Source organism: Planococcus citri, chromosome 3 (assembly GCF_950023065.1).
Source record: "Planococcus citri chromosome 3, ihPlaCitr1.1, whole genome shotgun sequence".
Classification (NCBI taxonomy): domain Eukaryota; kingdom Metazoa; phylum Arthropoda; class Insecta; order Hemiptera; family Pseudococcidae; genus Planococcus; species Planococcus citri.
In genome coordinates, this window is record NC_088679.1 from 64,602,034 (window position 1) to 64,622,068 (window position 20,035).

The 20,035-nt window shown below is 36.7% G+C and overlaps 1 protein-coding gene and 1 long non-coding RNA gene across 2 annotated transcripts in view; one reads left to right on the top strand and one right to left on the bottom strand.

The window, feature by feature from the left end:
• LOC135842042 (uncharacterized) overlaps positions 1–20,035 on the bottom strand; it is a 322,912-nt gene that overhangs the window by 112,172 nt on the left and 190,705 nt on the right. The gene's annotated exons all lie outside the window — the stretch shown is intronic.
• On the top strand, positions 1,293–19,953 carry Notum (palmitoleoyl-protein carboxylesterase notum). Its single transcript, XM_065359317.1, has 13 exons — positions 1,293–1,914; positions 10,724–10,822; positions 10,911–11,008; positions 14,418–14,470; positions 14,884–14,979; positions 15,185–15,245; positions 15,373–15,537; positions 15,639–15,913; positions 15,989–16,127; positions 16,288–16,434; positions 18,106–18,263; positions 18,354–18,467; positions 18,568–19,953. Exons 1-13 carry the CDS (start codon positions 1,888–1,890, stop codon positions 18,708–18,710), a joined length of 1,575 nt encoding a protein of 524 aa, XP_065215389.1. The 5' UTR covers positions 1,293–1,887; the 3' UTR covers positions 18,711–19,953.

A 20,035-nucleotide genomic window follows, 5' to 3' on the forward strand; every position in this document is an offset into this window, starting at 1 on the left:
TGGACCAAGAAGTGGTAGGTGGGTTCGGCGATTTTTTTGAAATTTTTCCTGTGGAAAGACCTTCCGAAGGGATGACCAATGGCGCAAATCGCAGCCCCCTGGCCCATTTTTAACGGCAGCCAGGGGGTGTCAAAGTTTTTAGTGAACCTAAAATGTCATCCATTTCAGCAGTGGATTGCTCGATAACCGCGATACCTATCAAAATGGAACTTTTTCCCATAGTTAGAGGTTTTGAAAGGCTTTTTGGTGATAATCATAAAAATCAGTGTTGCCACTTTTTTTCGTACAAAAAATTAGCTCAAAAAGTTTCAAAACGTAGGTTTTATATCGTTCCGACTCTCAAAAATTCTGAAAAAAATATATTATGGACAACTTTTCATGCTGAACAACATATTAAAAAATTGGGTTGGTAACTTGTAACAAAGTCGATTTAAAAAAATTTAAACTTTGCGAGAAAATGCGATTTTTTGATTTAAAACATGAAAAAAAGTTTTGATTGGTAAAGTTGACCCATTTGACCACTATTTTTACGTATCCGTTGAAAAAGTTGGAAAACCCTCTTTCACTCAATAAAATGAACTCATCACAAAAAAATCAAAATTCGAAAAAATTCAATTTACAATTTCAAACATCAAAAAAAGTTTAAATTTATTCAGTTGTCTTATTTTGACCACTTTCTGACGTATTTCATAAAAAAAGTTGATAAAAATCTCACTCACAGCAAAAAAATGAAATCTGTTTTTTTTTGAATTTTTTTGTAATGAGTTAATTTCACCGAGTGAAGGGGGTTTTTCAACCTTTTCAACAGATACGTAAAAATAGTGGTCAAATGGGTCAACTTTACCAATCAAAACTTTTTTTCATGTTTTAAATCAAAAAATTGCATTTTCTCGCAAAGTTTAAATTTTTGTAAATCGACTTTGTTACAAGTTACCATCCCAATTTTTTAATATGTTGTTCAGCATGAAAAGTTGTCCATAATATATTTTTTTCAGAATTTCTGAGAGTCGGAACGATATAAAACCTACGTTTTGAAACTTTTTGAGCTAATTTTTTGTACGAAAAAAAGTGGCAACACTGATTTTTCTGATATCGCCAAAAAGCCTTTCAAAACCTCTAACTATGGGAAAAAGTTCCATTTTGATAGGTATCGCGGTTATCGAGCAATCCACTGCTGAAATGGATGACATTTTAGGTTCACTAAAAACTTTGACACCCCCTGGCTGCCGTTAAAAATGGGTTGGAGGGCTGCGATTTGCGCCATTGGTCATCCCTTCGGAAGGTCTTTCCACAGGAAAAATTTCAAAAAAATCGCCGAACCCACCTACCACTTCTTGGTCCAATTGACGTGGAATGATCCAGTACTGCCTACAGCCCTAGCCCTACTGCTTCTCAGTTTCAGCCTTTACGTCGTGTTGGTTCGCTCGTCGCTCGTCGCTCTTCGATCACGCTCAGTATCCGTATCGCAGTCCAACAGCCTCGCTAATGTTCGCAAATCACTGTCAATTCGTCGTTTTTATGTTTATATGCTCTCGTATTCGTCTACGTTGAGCGTATATTTTCATTTTGTGATCTGTGCTGTGTATATGTGCGTGTGGCGTGTATGTAATGCACGGTTTTTTTTTCTCGTCGTTTTCTTTCCACTTCGCGAACGCTTTTAACGTCGACGACGACGCCGACGTGTTCTCGGCAGTTTTGAAATTGCAAATTTACGATATGGTCGTTTGCGGTGGTGATGCGAATGCGAATGTGATCGCGATCGCGTAGTTAGCGTGCTTTTCGTGTTTTCATATCCATGTAGCGACGAATGCTACTCACGTTCACGTTCAAAAGCGTACAAAAGTCAGTTTCGCACCCAACTAATTACATCTTCAGTACATTTACGACATGTTGTCGAATTACCTTTTATCTTTGGTGAGTTTGTTGTACAATTTTTCTTTCTTTCTTTTTTTTTTGTTTTTTGTTTTTTTTTTACTCTTACAAGGGAACTACCTGAACCGGCAGAAACGAAAATGAACGAATCAAAGCTAGATCGAAAGGGGACCACCTCACCTCCCCAAATCCAAAATTTCAAGTGCTAAAGTTGATTTCTCGATTTTTAGTGAATTTTTGAAAATTGAAAAATCTGAAAAATTATCAATTAATACCAAAAATAGAAAATATTGATGAAAAATGGAGAATTTTCTCGGGAAGTGGCTCAGATGGTGTCCCTAACTCATTTACGACTATATCGAAATTCGTAAAACCTCAATTCCAGTTATTCTGGAGCCTCCAGCGATTTTTTATCATTTCTCCAGAAACTTGAAATTGCTGTGGAACGGCTAAAAATCAACTTTAGCACGAATAACTTTATTTGGGACCTATGTGGGTTGCCTTTAACCATTTTTGCGGTTGTCGCGAAAATCGGCGTCTGCCGGTTCAGATGTGTATTTTTGACCACTGGAAAGAATGACAAAATTTGAAAATGTTAAATATTCCATCTTTTGCAATGCTACCTATCCGAAATCGAGCTCTGACCGATTTTCGACGTTCCGAATAGGCAAAACCTCCATTTCGACCATTCTGGAGCATCCATTAACATTTTCAAATGTTGTCATTTTTTCCAGTGGTCAAAAATACACATCGGGTGTCGGAGTTCGAGATGTTACGCGAGCATCTAAAGAGCAGCTTAGACGTTTAGCCGTGAAACGTTGAAAAAGACGGCGGCGAAATTGATGCCATCGTAACATAGTACTTTAGTATAAGTCTTAAATATAAAGCGTCGGTAACCACATCAATGACTTGATTTCCTTTCATCTTTGCCGGCTATTTTAAAGAGGAACGTGGGGCCCCCTGCAGATGTGTAGATGCCTTATAAGAATACGTTTCTGCAGGCATCTCCACATAGCATTAATCTAACGTTATGTTCGAAAAAAAAAAAAAAAAAACATAGCCCATGGCTCGTCGTACTAAACTTTATTAATATTCCATTTTTATACTCTCGTACGTAAGTATATAATATGTAGGTACTCGTAGTATGTAATGTACTGTACGCTGTACGTCTACATACGAAGGCACGTACCTCTACACTTCAACTGTACAGTACACAGTACATCAGTACAGTGTGTACAGAACATTCGCCTTCGCCATCCACAACTAAAGTAACGCATTTTGTAATCTCACGCTCGCCATCAACTCGCTCAACTACACATCATACACTTCTTACTTCTTAAATTACACATGTACTTGTACGTACTCGCCACTCGCCACTCGGTCTCTTCATTGTTAGCATCAGGACAAATACATATACATAGGTAGTCTGTAGTCTGTAGTCACTATAGTCATACTATAAGGCGCTGAATCTACTCTCCGAATCACAATCAGTTCAATCCATAACGAATAAGTTTACGCGCGGTTATCGACTATCGTAACATTTCTCAATGCTGTATACACGCAGCCCATGTACCATAAACAAGATGCATACGAGTTACCGAGTTAACTCGATATAGGTATCTCTATCTACGAGGATAAAAATTATATTTTAAAAAAATCATCGAACCACGCTCCAGCAATCACAAAGAATTCATTTTGTACAGGTTGCGGTGGCGGTAGACGCGATGATGAAGACGCGTACTGGAATTTACGATCGAAAAAAAAACAGATTTGAACATCGATATACTCGCACGAATAGAAGTTACAGCTATTTATCATCTTTAGCGATAGGTATCGATTACCGCAATCAAAATCAATCGGTAAAAAGAAAGGATTGGTATGACATTATCGCGCATGCAGCATAAGTTGATACCTATTAACAACAATAATTTTTTTTTAAAAAACAACGGAAGGACGAAAGGGAGGAAAGAAAACAAGTTTTTGAAAAAGTAAACGGCCAACAACATTGAATGCTGATTTAACCGCTTGTCAAAAAATAACTCTTCAAAAGCGCCGCCATTGTTAAATTATTAGTCGTAAAATACGCGTTTAATTAGAACTTTTTTGGGCAAAATTCTGAGATTTTACTCTTCGAAAAAACGTTAAAATCACGTTTTCATGATTTCAACGAAGTAAGATCTCAGAATTTTGCCCAAAAAAGCCCAATTTAGAAAGTTACTGGTAAAATCGAGTGAAAAACTATCGAGCTCTTGCTAGTGTGTTCCAAATATAAATTCATCAATTTATTTGAAAAAATATGCATAATCGCCTTTTTCAAGGGTGCCCAAAGTGGGGGGCTCTAAAAAAAGGGTTCAAAATTACGAATATACAGGGAGCTCAATTAAACTTTTTCACCTAGGTAATTGAATATATGCCTCAAAACGTTACGTTTGGCGCAAATCGCAGGTTTCCAGCGATCCAGGGGTTCCTAAAAAATCCAAATTACAAAAAATTGGAAATTTGGATTTTTGAGTACCAGCGAAAATTTTTATCGAGCTGAAAATTTGGTAGGCTGGAGGTCTTTCAAATACTAATGAACTGTAAAAAGCTTTTTAGGGGGGTTCAAAGGGGTGGATTCAAAATGGTGGTTCCAAAATTTTCCAAAAATTAAAACCCCCCAATTTCTGCCCCCGAGGGTCGAAAATGGAAAAATTGCCCCGTATAATGTTCAACGGGTTCAAGCAGATATTTTACGCTAAAAAAGTTTTTGAAAATAATACTCAGTGGTTCCAAAAATTCTTTTTTCATTCGCAACTTTGGGAACCCCTGGAGCCCAAAAAATGGCCATTTTGGGTTAACTAACCACGGATTTGTATTTGGGGCATTCATTACAACATTTTAAGAGTGGTTCAGTCGATAACTGTCTGGGGCCAAAAAATGGCCTTATCGATACGCCTCCTTTAACAGCTGGGTATTTGAAAATGGGAAATTTTGAGCCTATTTCAGCTTAGCTTTACTGCAATTTTAAATATAATTTTAAGCTAAAAAAATGCAATACTTCGAACTCGCTTCCTTCAAAGATTGATATTCTTGTACGTACCTAAAACGTTCAGAACAATACGAGAAGTCAATAAAATGGTCTCATTTCGGTTTTATTTTCAGCAGAACTATACGCGGTATTGCTCCATGCGTTGTGTCTATTTAAATGTTTCCAAATTGCACGACGTTGTCATTTATTTTTATTGAATTTTCATTACGTATTCTGTTATTTATGTTGAAAAAAATTCTCAAAAATTGAGTGAGGTGGTGTCACTCGCAAATTCAGTTTAGATATAAAGGCCTCCTCCCCGACGATGTTCATTTTCAAATGTAGAGTTTTTGCGCCTGTCTGACTTGTTTTCTGATTAATTTTTTCTTTTTTACTGAACTATCGCCGGTCATTTCAGTGTAAAAGTTTCAACAGAAGTCGTTCAAATGTCATATTTATATTTATAGGCTTGGTTTGGCATTGTATCGAAATTTGAAAGGATTACATTAGAGATAACCTTGACTCGGAATTCGAGGATTTCCAAATTTTTGCGAGTGAAATCGTAATGGGAATTAATCGATAGGAAATTCAAAATTTGATCGAATATTCAAAAATCAGTCTCCCAGAGCCATTTGGAGAGGGGCTAATTTTTCGTATTTTTTTAAGCTTGAAAACACTTGTCATGTGTGATCCCTCCCCCTCCCCCACTGGCCACCACCCTTCAGAATGGACATAGAGGCGAAAATTCGGTATGTACATACATTCGGTGAGTCCCCCCCCCCATCTACACCAGGCGGTGGGGGTATTTTATTATTAAAGAAAAAACAATCTTAGACTAAGGGTTACTAGAATAAACATATGTACCATAAATATAATTATAACTTCACACCAAGTCTAATCAGAGAGGGGAGAGGGGGAGGTGAGACGGATTGCCCACCACGACCCAAACCCCTAGGTAGTTGCCTAAGGTCCAGTTGTCACTTCCCAGGTTTTGTTTCCACCCATACCTGTTCCAATTACGACTGGGCCCCCAACCCGTCTCAGGGTGAAGTTTGAAGGGGGAGTGATTTCGCCTAGGAGTGATTCCAACAAGTTAGGTCCCCTAGTTATTGCCACGAGGTTTATTTGGACTTTAATGGGGCAGTCGGTGCACTTGCTTAGGGCTTCTCACCAACTGCCCACAAGAAAAGATTGTTTTCTGTATTATAAGTTTAGTATTTACAATTATAGATGAATAATTATAGTAAGTTTTAGGATTATCTCAAGATCCAGGTAAATTCGGTCCTGAGTTTGATTTACAATTCACAATATTGGTTTTTACAAACTCTCAGAGTCACTGTAAAGCCCTTGAAGCACTCTAGGAGCGCTTGTTTAACTAGTGGCCATTCAAGTTTGTCCGAGCCACACGCTAATCTTGGTACTGAGATTTTTGTGATGTTTAGCTCGACGCATTTGGCTGCCAGAGCTTTCATTGTTTGTACAAAGTCTCCTATTGTCGGCTTATCCTGGTGTCTTTCTTTGGTTACTGCATATAAAACGTAGTTCCCTTTGCTGTATATCTCCACCACATCACCCACTTTGGCACCTCTTGACTTTAGAGTGTCAACATTGCCAAAGGCTAGTCTGAATTTGACTGCTATGCCCTTACTCATCTCGAAGTCCTGGCTAACACAATGCGCTAAGGCATACTCTGGGATTTGCAGCAATAGTAAGGTTGTCTTCTAGTTCTTCTATCATAAATACTCCGTTTGATCTTACAGATATATGTGAGGGCGCATACGGAAAGGGTCCTTATGACCAAAAAAAAAAAAAAAGTTCTCTGAAATTGTTGTAGGAACTCTGTAAAGGGTTCCTACAACAATTTCAGAGAACTTTTTTTTTTTTTTTTTTGGTCGAATTGTCCCTTTCCGTATGCGCCCTCACATATGTCCAGAGTTGTCCCTCTGGATCTTTGCCTCGCTTTTCCTTTTGATATGTTCAAGTATACTCTTCACCTGAGTGGGGGGGGGGATGTCAGTTCGCCGGTGTGCAGTTCACTGATGCTTAGGTACTCCCTGTATGGAAGCAGGGAGGACACAGAAGCTGGCCCCACTGGGTGGTAGAATCTCTCAATCTCTCCTTTATGGCTCTGAGCACAAAATTTTTCATTGCGTTGGTGTATCTGTGGTTTGTGAAGATCAGGCTGTAGGGGTGTCCCAGATTGTTGGACACAACTAGCTGGTCCATGGCCCAATCAACTATCCTACACGCCACATTTTGGTATTTGATATTGGCAAAGTACTTCCCCAGAATGGACTGGGGGCTGATCGGATTGTCCTTATAAGAGTTGGCTTTTTTGTACATATTATCAAAGAATGACCTCACCACTAGAAGTCTCAAGTTGACATCTTCTAACGCCTGGCTGTTCTCATACATTCCTGGTGATAACCCTTGTTCCAGACACCTGCCCTGCGGGGGGGGGGGGCACTCTTCAGCCTCCAGTTTTTCTCGGACCACCGATCGCGAAGCCTCATGCCTTTCAGCACTACTCAATACATTGGTCGTCATGGTGTCTTCCGCTTCTAAGCTAATTTTTGCCTGGTCAAGGTCAGAGTCCCCGGCCATTTCTTGATAGGAGGACATTTCACCATCTTCCGTTATTGTGGTTATGCTGACATTTCCTGTCTTGTTGACTATATGGGATTTGTGGCGGATTCTAAGATCATCTGGGTTAGTGTACTAGATGTGTTTTTTTTGGGGTATTTAGTTAGACTTTTCAATCTTTCCTCACCCCTCTAGAACAGCAAAAAAGTTGGAGCCCTACATGCGCCTTTTGCAAGTTTCGATTTTTCAAACTCTTCCTTGTTCTTTTCAACTTGAAAATAGTAGATTTTTGCGCTTTTTTTAAAAAACAGTTTTTGACTTTTTGTCACAGTTGAAGCCTCTCCAAGTTGACCTAGGGGCTAGGTTGCTGAAATTTTACAGGTATATCCGAAGGGTGTCCGAGATATGCTTTCGAGGGGTTTCAACCTTTCAACCACTCTCTGGCACCCCTCCCACCATCTCATTTTGATGGATTTTCTCGCGCTTCCAGAAAGAAAATTGTACCTATATTTGATTGGTTCTTATTTTCATGATCTGCTTGAAGTGCGAAATTGAGACATCAGTTTAATTAAGTAGGTATGTTCAGAATTAATTTGGGTTTACGTGAATTTTCAATTGTGTCCCTAGGTACCTTACCAGAATTCACAAGTGCCTACGTGATTTTATTTTTAGTAGCGCTGATCCATCCCATTTTCTACATTATCGAATTTCACATTCACAGGGATCTGTACAGGAAGCTCGAGCCCTCATAGGTAGAACCCCTTCCACGCAAACCTGCTGTCATTGAACATTAAAGAACTCCTATAATGGGGTATTAATTACGAACCTGTTTCAAATGATGAGAGATCCTGTACCTATGTACCTGACCGAACCTTTTGCGTGAATAGAAATTTACCTACCTACTACCTACCTACCGGCTATACCATCAAATGCTCGTTTGTTGATTTACTCTAGTCCTTTTTTTTTCAAACTTCCTTTAGATTTTTCGATTTTATTTTAGTCCTGTTTTTTGCTACTTGCAAAATAATGTCAACTTATCGATTCCTAATTTATGGACGACGACGATGCATTTGTAGGTAGAATTGTGAACCAAATGATGGCGCGTAAGAGTAATTTATCTCTGTAACGTTTCATCGGAGATATAAGTAAGAAGTTACCGCAATGCTGCGCCACCTCTTTTTTTTATTTCATTTTTTATGTGCTCTGTTATCTGTTAGGTTGTGCCTTAGGTTACCTTTACTATTAGTTATCCTCTTTCCGCGTTATCTAGATGATTTCTAGGATATCATTATAATACTATACGCGAGTACAACGATTTTTTAAATGTTTTCTGACATTGAAGGAAGAGGTTTTTTTTTCTTTTCGCCGATATAGCCCAAGGCTACGCTCAACTTTGTATGTGCGAGTATGTTCTGTACGATTGTATATACCCGTACTTGAAGAGTAGTTGCTGTTGCTGTTGCTCTATGTCTTTTAAGTTTTAACTACCTATGGATGGATGCTTCTTGGAGTTTCTCGGTTCTTCTGCGTAGCCGTAGACCTACCCGCCGTCAACTCTTCCAGTTCCAACTCTTCATCTTACTGGTTATCTTCACCTACGATCGTTTATCGTTTTTCTTCGCACCTCGCACCACACATGACTAATCTGCGCGTCCAATTTGCTGTGTATTTGAGTCGAGCAGACAAAATTCACTGTGGGTAGTGCGAGACGCGAGTCCCACCTGTCAATATAACCACGTACGATAAATGCCTTCAATCTTCATATCATTTTTGCGCTGCGCCGGTATTGACCGGATCAGTGACGTGTGACGTAGCCAGGATTTCATCAAAGGGGGGGGGGGTAAAAATCAGATTTTCAAATAAAGCGCGAGAGATCGAAATTTCGACGTAATTTTCTGAAAACTTTTCGTAATGTGTGATGATTATAAATGAAAATTAAGACAAAAGTACCAAACATTTTTTTTAAATATTGCTCAAAAAACGGAAAGACGTTCATTGTTGAATGTTTTATTTAAATTTTCGCTCGCAAATGGGAGGAGGGGGCGATGGCCCTCCTTCGCCCTCTTGGCTACGCCATCGGACCGCATACAAATTTGCTTATGCTTGTGGTACACATTACGCGTACGCCTCTTTCCATTTTCTCATCTGTCGACTCGCTACATATTGAAGAATTGGAAATTGAAGTTTCTTTGCATCGAGAGAAAAAGAATCAAATTACAAAATACCTACTCTAATCTGAGGAGATACGAAAAATACTCGCAGACGTACTCGAAGATGAAAAAAAAAAATCATCTGAGACTGAGAGAACGGAGCTAGAAGAAAAAGAAGCAACACGATGCGAGCTTGCCCATCAGTTGGTTTTTCACCCGAACATTTGGAACTACTGAACTAAATTATTATCCTACTATATTGATAAAAAGGCGCCGAGAAGTAGCTAAATAAATAAAGCCTATTCCTTTGATCGTGCCGCTATTTAATTCCATATTATTAGTTTTTTTTTTCTTTAATAGCTAGCTCGCTCTAAGACGTTTATAATACGTTTTTGTTGTTAATCTTGTTCCTTGTTTAACTCTTTTTTGTTGTTGTTTTCCGTTAGCCTGCGGCTCGGGAGGTTATAGTTGTTATTTTTTTTTTTCCTCTAGTCAGAACAAATATGATAATGAGGGTTTCTTTGAAAATGTTGTTTTTGAATTTAAATCGCCGCGCCGACCGTGCCGTTTGAAATCTTGAAAATGGTGTTAGCCAAATGTAGCTACCTAATATAGGTACATACTTACAGCGTGTAGGATGCAGTGTATCTGTATAGTGTATATACTTCCACTTTGCCTAAGTATCTATCTATCCATCTATCTGTTGCTACTATCGTTATTTCCGAGCCTATTTTCGTATCGTGTCGCTTTCAGCGAAAATACACATAGGTACCTATCCGTATAAGTTGAGATCGTTTCAACTTAGGTAAATAAATAATCGTAGGTACTTCTGAGGATTAATCATGTTTGTACATTACGTAAGTATATTTAGTGCGAGTGGGTATCTGTATATTGTCGACTTCGTGTACCTATGTATAAGATCAAAAATAAAGCCGCATTGGATTAATAATGAAATTTTTGGTTACATTCTTGAGAAAAAAATTTAGAATGTTGTTTTTTTTGAGAAAATTAAAGAAGAAAATGCACTTTTTAATAATTATAAGCTCTCTTACTTACTTACTGTATGTTACAGTTGATTCAAGTTTCCTAATCTTTTTTTCTTTTTTTTCAGACTTTATTCGTAATTGTCGATGCTCAAGTACAAGAAGAAACGTCCAACCAAATTTGTCCACCAAATTCTCGAACCAATAATGTGCAAGGATTATACGAGGCAAGATAAATGAACCTAATTACGTTGGCAAAATCGTTAGCAAGAATCCAAACAGCCCCTTATAACGTTTTCAGTTTCGATTTTCCAGGTAATTAACGATTGTACGGAAGAAGATGACGATTCGAACGGCCTCCGAAAAGTCATGTTTACAAACAATGTCACTTGCAACGATGGAACGCCTGCTGGGTACGTTGTGTCGAGTTGAACTCGATTAGATATAAGTTTTCAACTTTTCAATCCTCTAAGGGAAAATGATTGGTTTCTGATCAGATTTGATCTTACGCAGACCTGGTCAAATCAAATCAGGCCTCCCCTATTCGATCTGATCAGTTCTGGTAAAATTGCATCCGTGAGATGTATTTTTGATCTTTTCGTAGCTTCAGAGTTTTTCTTAATGCGTGGCATCAGGGATAAAACTAAGTATTCTCCAGGGGGGGGGAGAGGAGGTTCAAACCAAAAATTAGCAAACTGATATGAGAAAAAATACCAATTTTGCCGAATAAAAAGACGAGTTTTTAATGTGAAATAAAAGATGAGAAGACATTTATTTTTTACCAAGATAATTACTAATTAGATTATATTCATGGTCTACACTATGACTTATAGAAAAAATTTCATTTTAATTTTTCAATTTTCGGAAGCCTCAAACGTGAAATTTTTTCATTTTGTGAAAGAGAATAAATTAGCTCGAGCGAAGCGAGGGCAAAATCTTTTTATGATTGAAAGAACAATGTTTTCTTTTATGGATAGAATCTGGCTTTCAGACTCCTTCCCTAACTCATGGAAAAATGCTGTAATAATTCCAATCCTAAAACCAAATAAAGAAAATTCGTTCCCTTCTAGTTATAGACCAATTTCTCTTACTTCTGTACCTTGCAAAATTTTGTAAAAAATGGTGAGTAAACGACTTGTATGGTTCATTGAATCTACAAACTCTCTCAATAATAGCCAGAGTAGTTTTCGTAAGAAAAGATCCACCACTGATCATCTTTTTTCTCTTCAACAAGAGGTTTCCACTGCCTTTGAAAATAAGGAAAGTGTTATTTCAATTTTCTTTGACTTAGAGAAGGCTTATGATAGAGCATGGAGGTACAAAATTCTTGAAAAAAATCCACTCAATTGGAATTCGAGGACATCTTGCTCTCTTCATTGCAAATTTTCTTTCTGATCGTAAATTTCAAGATAGAATAAATAATACCTTATCACAAGTATATGAAATTCAAAATGGTGTTCCACAAGGCTCTGTATTGAGTACAACTCTTTTTATTCTCCTTATTGATAGTATTCATAGCATTATCCCTCCCCCAAGTCACTAAGATTATTTGCAGATGATATGAACATCTCCCTATGTTTCAAAGACTTACAAATAGCACAGCTCTTTATCCAAGAAACCCTTGATAAAATTCAAGAATGGGTAGATTCAAATGGTCTCTCATTCTCACAGTCTAACCCATTGCATTCTTTTTTCTAGAAAAAACAAAATTGAACTTCCTTCCCTAACTCTCAAAGGTAAAAAACTTGAATTCAAATCAAATACAAAATTCCTTGGATTGATTTTCGATTGCAAGCTCAAATGGACACCTCACTTTTTATCCATTAAACAGAACTTAATGAAAACCCTAAATCTATTGAAAGTGATTAAAAATCCAAAATATAACCCTTCAAGATCCCTTTTACTTCAGTTATATAGATTTCTAATTAGAAGCAAAATAGAATATAGCTGTCCAGCCTATATCAGTGCATCAGATAAAAACCTATCAACCCTTAAAGTAATACAAAATGCTGCCTTACGCCTATGTATTGGAGCTGGAGCATTACCATCCTCTCCTATAGACAGCATCTACTGTGAAGCTAGTGAACCCCCTCCAAACGTCAGGAATTTCTATATTACTAATAAATTCATTGTATCAGCAACAACAAATCCAACAAACCCAGTCAGAACTTTAATCAAAAAACAAATTCAAAATATTTCAAACCATTCTGAAAATCACTCCTGTATTCTCCAAAATTCTTTAGGAAATTACCATGTAAGCCTATTAGACCTCACTTCCGAGTACAATAAATTTCCTCCCTGGGAATTAATTTTACCAGAATTCAATCTATCCTTATCCCAATACAAAAAAAATGAGTACCCATCTGGTTTCATCAAAGAAAAATATACTGAGATCATAGCAGAATATCATGGATTTATTTTATGCTTCACAGATGGTTCTAAAAATGAGTTTGAATACGCAGGCTATGCTTTTTCTATTGATGGTAAAATTACCAACTTCACAGCTCATAAATATTCTTCAATTTTCAATTTAGAAGTTTCTGCTATACTCCATTGCCTATACAAAAGATCTCTACTTCAAAAAGCCCTAACAAAAAATTCCTGATTCAGTCAGACTCACTCTCTGCTCTTTTATCAATTCAAAACAAATTTTCTGAACATCAACTTGTTCATAAGATCCATCAAATCATCTATAAACTTCAGTCTACTGACAAAATTATTAAATTTATGTTTGTCCCAAGTCATGTAGGCATTGAAGGAAATCAGGCAGTAGATGAATCAGCTAAAACAGCTATTACCCCCTCTAAAATTTTCTCTGTGACCCATGATGATGTTATTAACATTCTAAAAATCATCCAAAACTCCAATTGGCAAAACCTATGGAACTCCAAAACAAATCACAAACTATTTACCCACAAAAAATCAATTCTCCCTTGGAAGCACCTTAGTCACCTAAATAGATCAGAAGAAATTATAATCACCCGCCTCCGAATTGGTCATACCAAATTAACCCACAGCTATTTGTACACCAAAGCTCCTAAACCCACCTGTCAATTCTGTAATTCTGAAATAATCTCCACTCAACACCTTCTATTCTACTGTCCCTCCCTCGAAACAAAACGTCAATCCTTAAACATTTCAGACCTCAACACTACAATTCCTGAGAATATCAAACAGATGGAAAACATTCTTAAATACATCAAAGAAATCAATCTTTCAAACCAAATCTAGACAAACCCCTCGAAACTGGGCATAAAAATCGGTGGCAATTATACACGCCCAGTATAAAAAAAATGTCAAAAAAAAGAAGGTTGATTTTTTTTGGCTTCAAAATTTCAGAATTTAAATTATTTTTTTTTTAGAAATTCGAATTCTGAAAAAAAAAAGCAAAAATGTAAACACTGGTCGGACAAAAAGTCAACGGAGCCCATGTCAATGTATTTTTTTTGTCTTAAATTTTCAAAAAATTGTCCAAAAATGGTCGAAAACGCGATTTTTGGATAATTTTTCGAACATTTGGGGCCCAAAAAATACTTTACGGGCCTTACGACTTTCTGATTCTTGGAGTTGGATCCTGGAAATGATTATTTTTCTGTTTTAGACACATTTTTTTCATTTTTTTGTTGACGGAATGGGCTAAAAATCGAAAATTCGAAACTTTTGGACCCAAGTGAGACTTGTAGCTTTGCGATTGGGCAGCTATAAATTTTATGATCAGATCAAATCGTTGAACTGCGCACACGCAAAATTCCCTTATTATGAGCAAAATTACGTAATTTCAGTTTTTTTATAATTATGTTTAACGTCGAATTTTTCTTGTAGATTTTACGTGCGAAAGAACGGAAACAGCAAAAAATGGATCGTATACTTAGAAGGTAAGGTATCTCTATCTACTATAGGTAATCTTTAGTTTTTACGTGCTTAAAATTAAATTTCGATCCGATGAGGTATTCGAACTTAGTTTCCACCAGTCCACCTACTATTTGAATGAAATTCCTATTTCTGGAAAGAATATGTTCTGAAACCCCCAAGGCGTAGGAGTAAATTTGGATGGCTCAAAATCGAATTGTGGCTTATTCTCAACCTGTTTGAAGGGCTTATCCACAATTAAACCGATTTGCAGGCGGTTATCACAAGTGGGCTTTTGGACAACTGAAATTCGGTTATAAAAACTGCGGCCTCGTTCTAATCGGAGGTGGACACCTCGAGAGGGTTTTTTTGTCTGACGTACGAGATTTTCGTTCATCGACTTGTCGTATTAATTTTGATGTTTTTCCCCATTCTAAAGGTGGATGGTTTTGTTATAACGAAGAGAATTGCCGCGAACGATGGTCACGCGATCGTTATCTCATGTCGTCGGAGCACTGGACACCGTTCAGATCTGGTTTGTTAGTGTAAAATACTTTGTATTACTATCACCATTACCTACCTATACACCTATCCTACATAGATAATATCGAAGTTTAAAATTACCTACTTCTGGTTACTTGTCATGTTTTTTTTTCCGCTTGAAAATTGAAAAGGTTTTTAAAAATTAATTGTCCACGTCATTTTTCGTCGTAGATTAATAAACTATGATTGTATTTCAGGTTCCGGTATATTATCCGATAATCCGGACGAAAATCCTTACTGGTGGCATGCAAATCACGTGTAAGTTTGGAAGTACCTAGAATTATCATGTATTGTGTGCGATTCATCGATATCGATAAAATTAAAAAATTACCTACCTACTGGACATTCGACAATCAATTTATTCCCATCATTTTTATGCGCGCAGATTTGTTCCATATTGTACCAGCGATGTATGGAGTGGCAAAAGAACGGAACCTTCCAAGAGTAGCATGTTTACATTTATGGGCGCGTTGATTATTAAACAAGTTGTCAAAGAATTACTTCAGATGGGCTTGAAAAACGCCAATTCTATGATATTAGCTGGTAGCAGGTAAACATTTGATTTTCCTTCAACTTTCATCCTATCGACTATCGGACACTATCGAGAAGTGGACAAAATTAATCTAGATGGTAATTTGTCTCGGTGCGCAGCGCCGGCGGTATTGGGGTAATGCTGAATTTGGAACCAGTTCAAAGATTGTTGATGCGTTACGGAACCAAAGTCAAACTGCACGGCATCACCGATTCCGGATGGTTCCTCGATCAACCTCCGTTCACGTTGAATTCGAATATTGTAACCCCCGTGCAAGCTGTTAAACAAGGAGTTTCCATTTGGAGGAGTCAAATTCCGCATACGTGTAGAATGGCGTATCCCGGAGAGCAATGGAAATGTTTCATAGGATATAGAATTTATCCTACTTTGTCGGGTAAGTAAATTTTCACGTTTCGGTTTCACCGCATCTCGTTTACTCGTACTGATTATTGGGTTTGTTTCTGTTTAGTGCCACTTTTTGTATTTCAATGGCTTTTTGACGAAGCGCAACTGGAAGCTGAAAACGTCGGTACTCCAGTCACCAAACAGCAGTGGGAGTATATTCATACGATGGGCGAGATACTTCGTAATTCGTTCCAAAACGTTACGTAAGTATACATATTAAACAATTTTTTTTTGCAATTAGCACCTATTTATGCTGTGCGAATTTTGCCGCGGTATACTTACTTACCTATTTTATTAGATGATTTTCGTCATCGAGACGTTTATTTTAGACGCTGGTTTTTAATTTTTTTTTTCCACGCCTAGATCTGTATTTGCACCTTCTTGCATCTCTCACTCTATTCTATCGAGGAAAGATTGGCATTACATTCGCGTCGATGATGTATCACTACCACAAGCGTTACATTGTTGGGAAAGACAAATGAAAACCAAGTTTCCCAAAATTAGCAAAAGGTAGGTAAATTGTACTTACGTATGTACTTGTGAGACTTGTATAGAGAATATACCGAGTATTCCTGACCGTGATTATAAATCTGCATTTGGAAAGGTGTATCTGAAGAGAGGGAACGAGGGAAAGTAGAAATACTTAAAAGAATTATAGTCCGGCATATGACAATAGGAGTAATTGCACCCCCCCCCCCCCCGCCGATCCTCCGGGACAACTTTTTTCTTAAAGGGGACATCCTAAGGAACATTTTAAAGCAAACTTGCCCCAAAGAAGTTGGCCTTACTTACAAAATGGCGGCAATTTTGATTGACAGGTCAGCCAAAATTGCAGATTTTGCGTTTCAACATAGGACTTGCACGAAATTTTTCAAACTTTACAAAGTAGATCGAAAGATCATGCAAAAATTTATGACCTGTCAAAATTTCAAGAGCTAAAGTGCGTTTTTCGATTTTTGGTGAATTTTTGAAAATCAAATTCAGGCCAAAAATGAGGGAAAAAATCAAAATTTTACCAAATTGACCAAGAAAGCTGAAATTTGGGATACACCCTATTTTCGACATGTCAAATCGATTGAAAACGGTTTCAACCCTTTTTGAGCAGTTCTGGAGCCTCCAGCAGATTTTTGAAACTTGAAATTCCCACAAAATTCCATCAAATTGGAGTTGTAAAGCTAAAATTTATTCTAAAAACTAATTTTAATACGCTACGAAGTACTGCAGGTAAATTTTAAGTCGTTTTGGAGCCTCCAGCGACTTTTTGAAAGGTTGTATGACGTTTTTTTGGAAAATTGAAATTTCCTAAAAGTAGGTGGAAACTTCAAAACCATTTGAAACCACCATGTAGCCTGCGAAGTAATCTTCAGCTTGCCAACTCCATTTGATAAATTAATGTTGGGGAAATTTCAAGTTTCAAAAATCTGCTAGAGGCTTCAGGAATTTTCAAAAAAGTCGCTGGAGGCTCCAAAACGACTTAAAATTTACCTGCAGTACTTCGTAGCGTATTGGAATTAGTTTTTAGAATAAATTTAAGCTTTACAACTTCAATTTGATGGAATTTTGTGGGAATTTCGAGTTTCAAAAGTCTGCTGGAGGCTCCAGAACTGCTCAAAACGGGTTGAAACATTTTCCAATCGATTTGGCATGTCAAAAATAGGGTATATCCCAAATTTCAGCTTTCTTAGTCAATTTGGTGAAATTTTGATTTTTTCCCTCATTTTTGGCCTAAATTCGATTTTCAAAAATTCACCAAAAATCGAAAAACGCACTTTAGCACTTGAAATTTTGACAGGTGATAAATTTTTGCATGATCTTTCGATCTACCATTGTAGAGTTATAAAGATTTCATGCAAGTCCTATGTTGAAACGCAAAATCTATACGATTTCGGCTGACCTGTCAATTAAAATGGCCGCCATTTTGTAAGTAAGGCCAACTTTTTTTTGGGCAAGTTTGCTTTAAAATGTTCCTTAGGATGTCCCCTTTAAGAAAAAAAGTTGTCCCGGAGGATCGGCGGGGGGTGCAATTACTCCTATTGTCATATGCCGGACTATTAGCTTCAGAAAATAAATTTTTCCATCAGGGTATACCTATTCGTTTTATGCTCAAAGGTCTTATTATTAGTCATTCGTATTTCATAGTTTCGTTTTGTATTAATAATTTTTTATGAATTGAATTTGTAGATCAAATGTTCTTCCTGACGTTGTTTATAATTTCACTACGATGGGTGGAACGAGCGATATGATACAGCAATCGACTGAACGGCTTCCATCATCTTCAACTAAACCACGAAAGAAAAAAAGAAGATCCAAGCAACGCAAGAATTCGAAAAAACATAAAAGTCAGTCTTGTTCTCGCTCGTGTACATTGCTCGCTATTTAATTAAACTTACGGTCGATGAATTATAAATAATCGCGCTATATACTTTCAGAAAGAAATTTATTGAAAAACGGTTTATCGATCTCGTGTTCATCTCGCTTAATAGAACGATGCTCGTGGCCTCAATGCAACCACTACTGTCCAAAATTACAAAACCCCATAACAGGTATTTAAAAATAAAATTACGTGTTCGGCCCAAAACGGGTTCTAGATTAAAGTACCTATCAATTCATTACTTATCGCAACAATTTTGATTTTTTTTTCAGGCAAAAAATTAGATCTCGTGGAATTGCTGAAATCGTTTGGTTTAGATATGACGAATGCTGCTACCGAATTGGGTGTAGATATACATACGTTGAACAATATGGGACAAAGAGAACTCATTAGTCTTCTCACTCAGCAAGTGTAATTAAGTTTAAACTCGTAATTGGAAATTCGCATTTCTGTATCGACCTAGTCCAAAAAAAAATCGAATCGTTACTAGATTGTTAATTGTTACTTTGTTGAAATAATTTTAATTGATGTTATCATTCAGGGAGATAGTTATACCTAAGTGTTTTTTTTCCTATTATTGTAATACGTCTACGAGAATCCGGTTCAGTTCATAAAATTTTGTCTAGGTATAATATTTTATGCGTTGTAAAGTACCTACATAAAAGTAGAAAAAAAGCGAAATCTCGCTAAATGGCTACGAAAAAGAGAACAAGAATTTATAATACGAGTAACAAAAGCTTTTTGAGAATAAGTAGATGAGCTGAAAATGTAGTTATTGATGTTTCCGTAGGTAGGTATGCGAGTTGAAATATTAATTTTTTTTACTACCTTACGTGTTACTACTAATTCGTTATATATTGTGTTCAGTTTTTTATAAGAATTGAGTATCATTAAAATATTTTAGTATTTCAGTTATACTATATTTTACACAGGTTACCACTATACCAAGGCGTTGATAATGTTTATTAGTACGTTAACATTTACAATCTCGTTTTATTTCCATTTTTTGTTCAATTTATTTTTAACAACTTGTACGTTAATTGTTTATAATATGCTAAAAATGTGTCGTGTAAATTTGTATGTAATAAATAGGTTGTAACTCGCTAATTAAGATCAGTATTAGGCTCTCTTTCCGTACTCTGTTTTTTTTTTTTTTTTTTTTTCGCGAATCCGGGGTATTTTTAATCTTATTTCGAAAACAGCAAATTGATGACTGATGAGTGATGTTTAATTTGGTTTTCTAAAAAATTCGTTATCTTCGTAATATTGTGTTGAAATAATTGTCGAATGTGAAGACGAATAATTCGACTATTTAATTTATCGATTCCTCGCCCCAGCCTTTCTCAAAAGAAAATCCGATTCCCAACTAATTGCCGAATGAATTGAATAATTTAATTGTAACCTATTTTCTAGATTATGATGTATACTTACTTGTTAATCTAGGTACGTAATTTTTTCTCGTACTTACTCGTCGAGTATTGTTTTAATTTTGTTTGTCAGTCGAATTTTTTAGCACTCGAGTTACTCGGTGCGTTTACTTCTTAAGTAAATTATAAAATTGTAAAATCGTGAAAAAAATAAAATGATTTTACGATTGAAAACTTCAACTTCTAGAGATATTACAATCAACTCCGAAGTGATCAGAACTTGCAATTTGTTTACGGTGGTATCATTACACGCGCTTGACCAAGGAGCATGTTTTATCTTTTGCCTTTCAACTAAATTTTTCATATTACATTT

Bases quoted from the DNA above. Each gene is read 5' to 3' on its own strand.
- Notum (XM_065359317.1), top strand. From the start codon at position 1,888: ATGTTGTCGAATTACCTTTTATCTTTG. The intron at 15,914-15,988 runs GTAAGTAAATTT...GTTTCTGTTTAG, and splicing joins AATTTATCCTACTTTGTCGG to TGCCACTTTTTGTATTTCAA. The intron at 18,468-18,567 runs GTATTTAAAAAT...TTTTTTTTTCAG, and splicing joins ATTACAAAACCCCATAACAG to GCAAAAAATTAGATCTCGTG.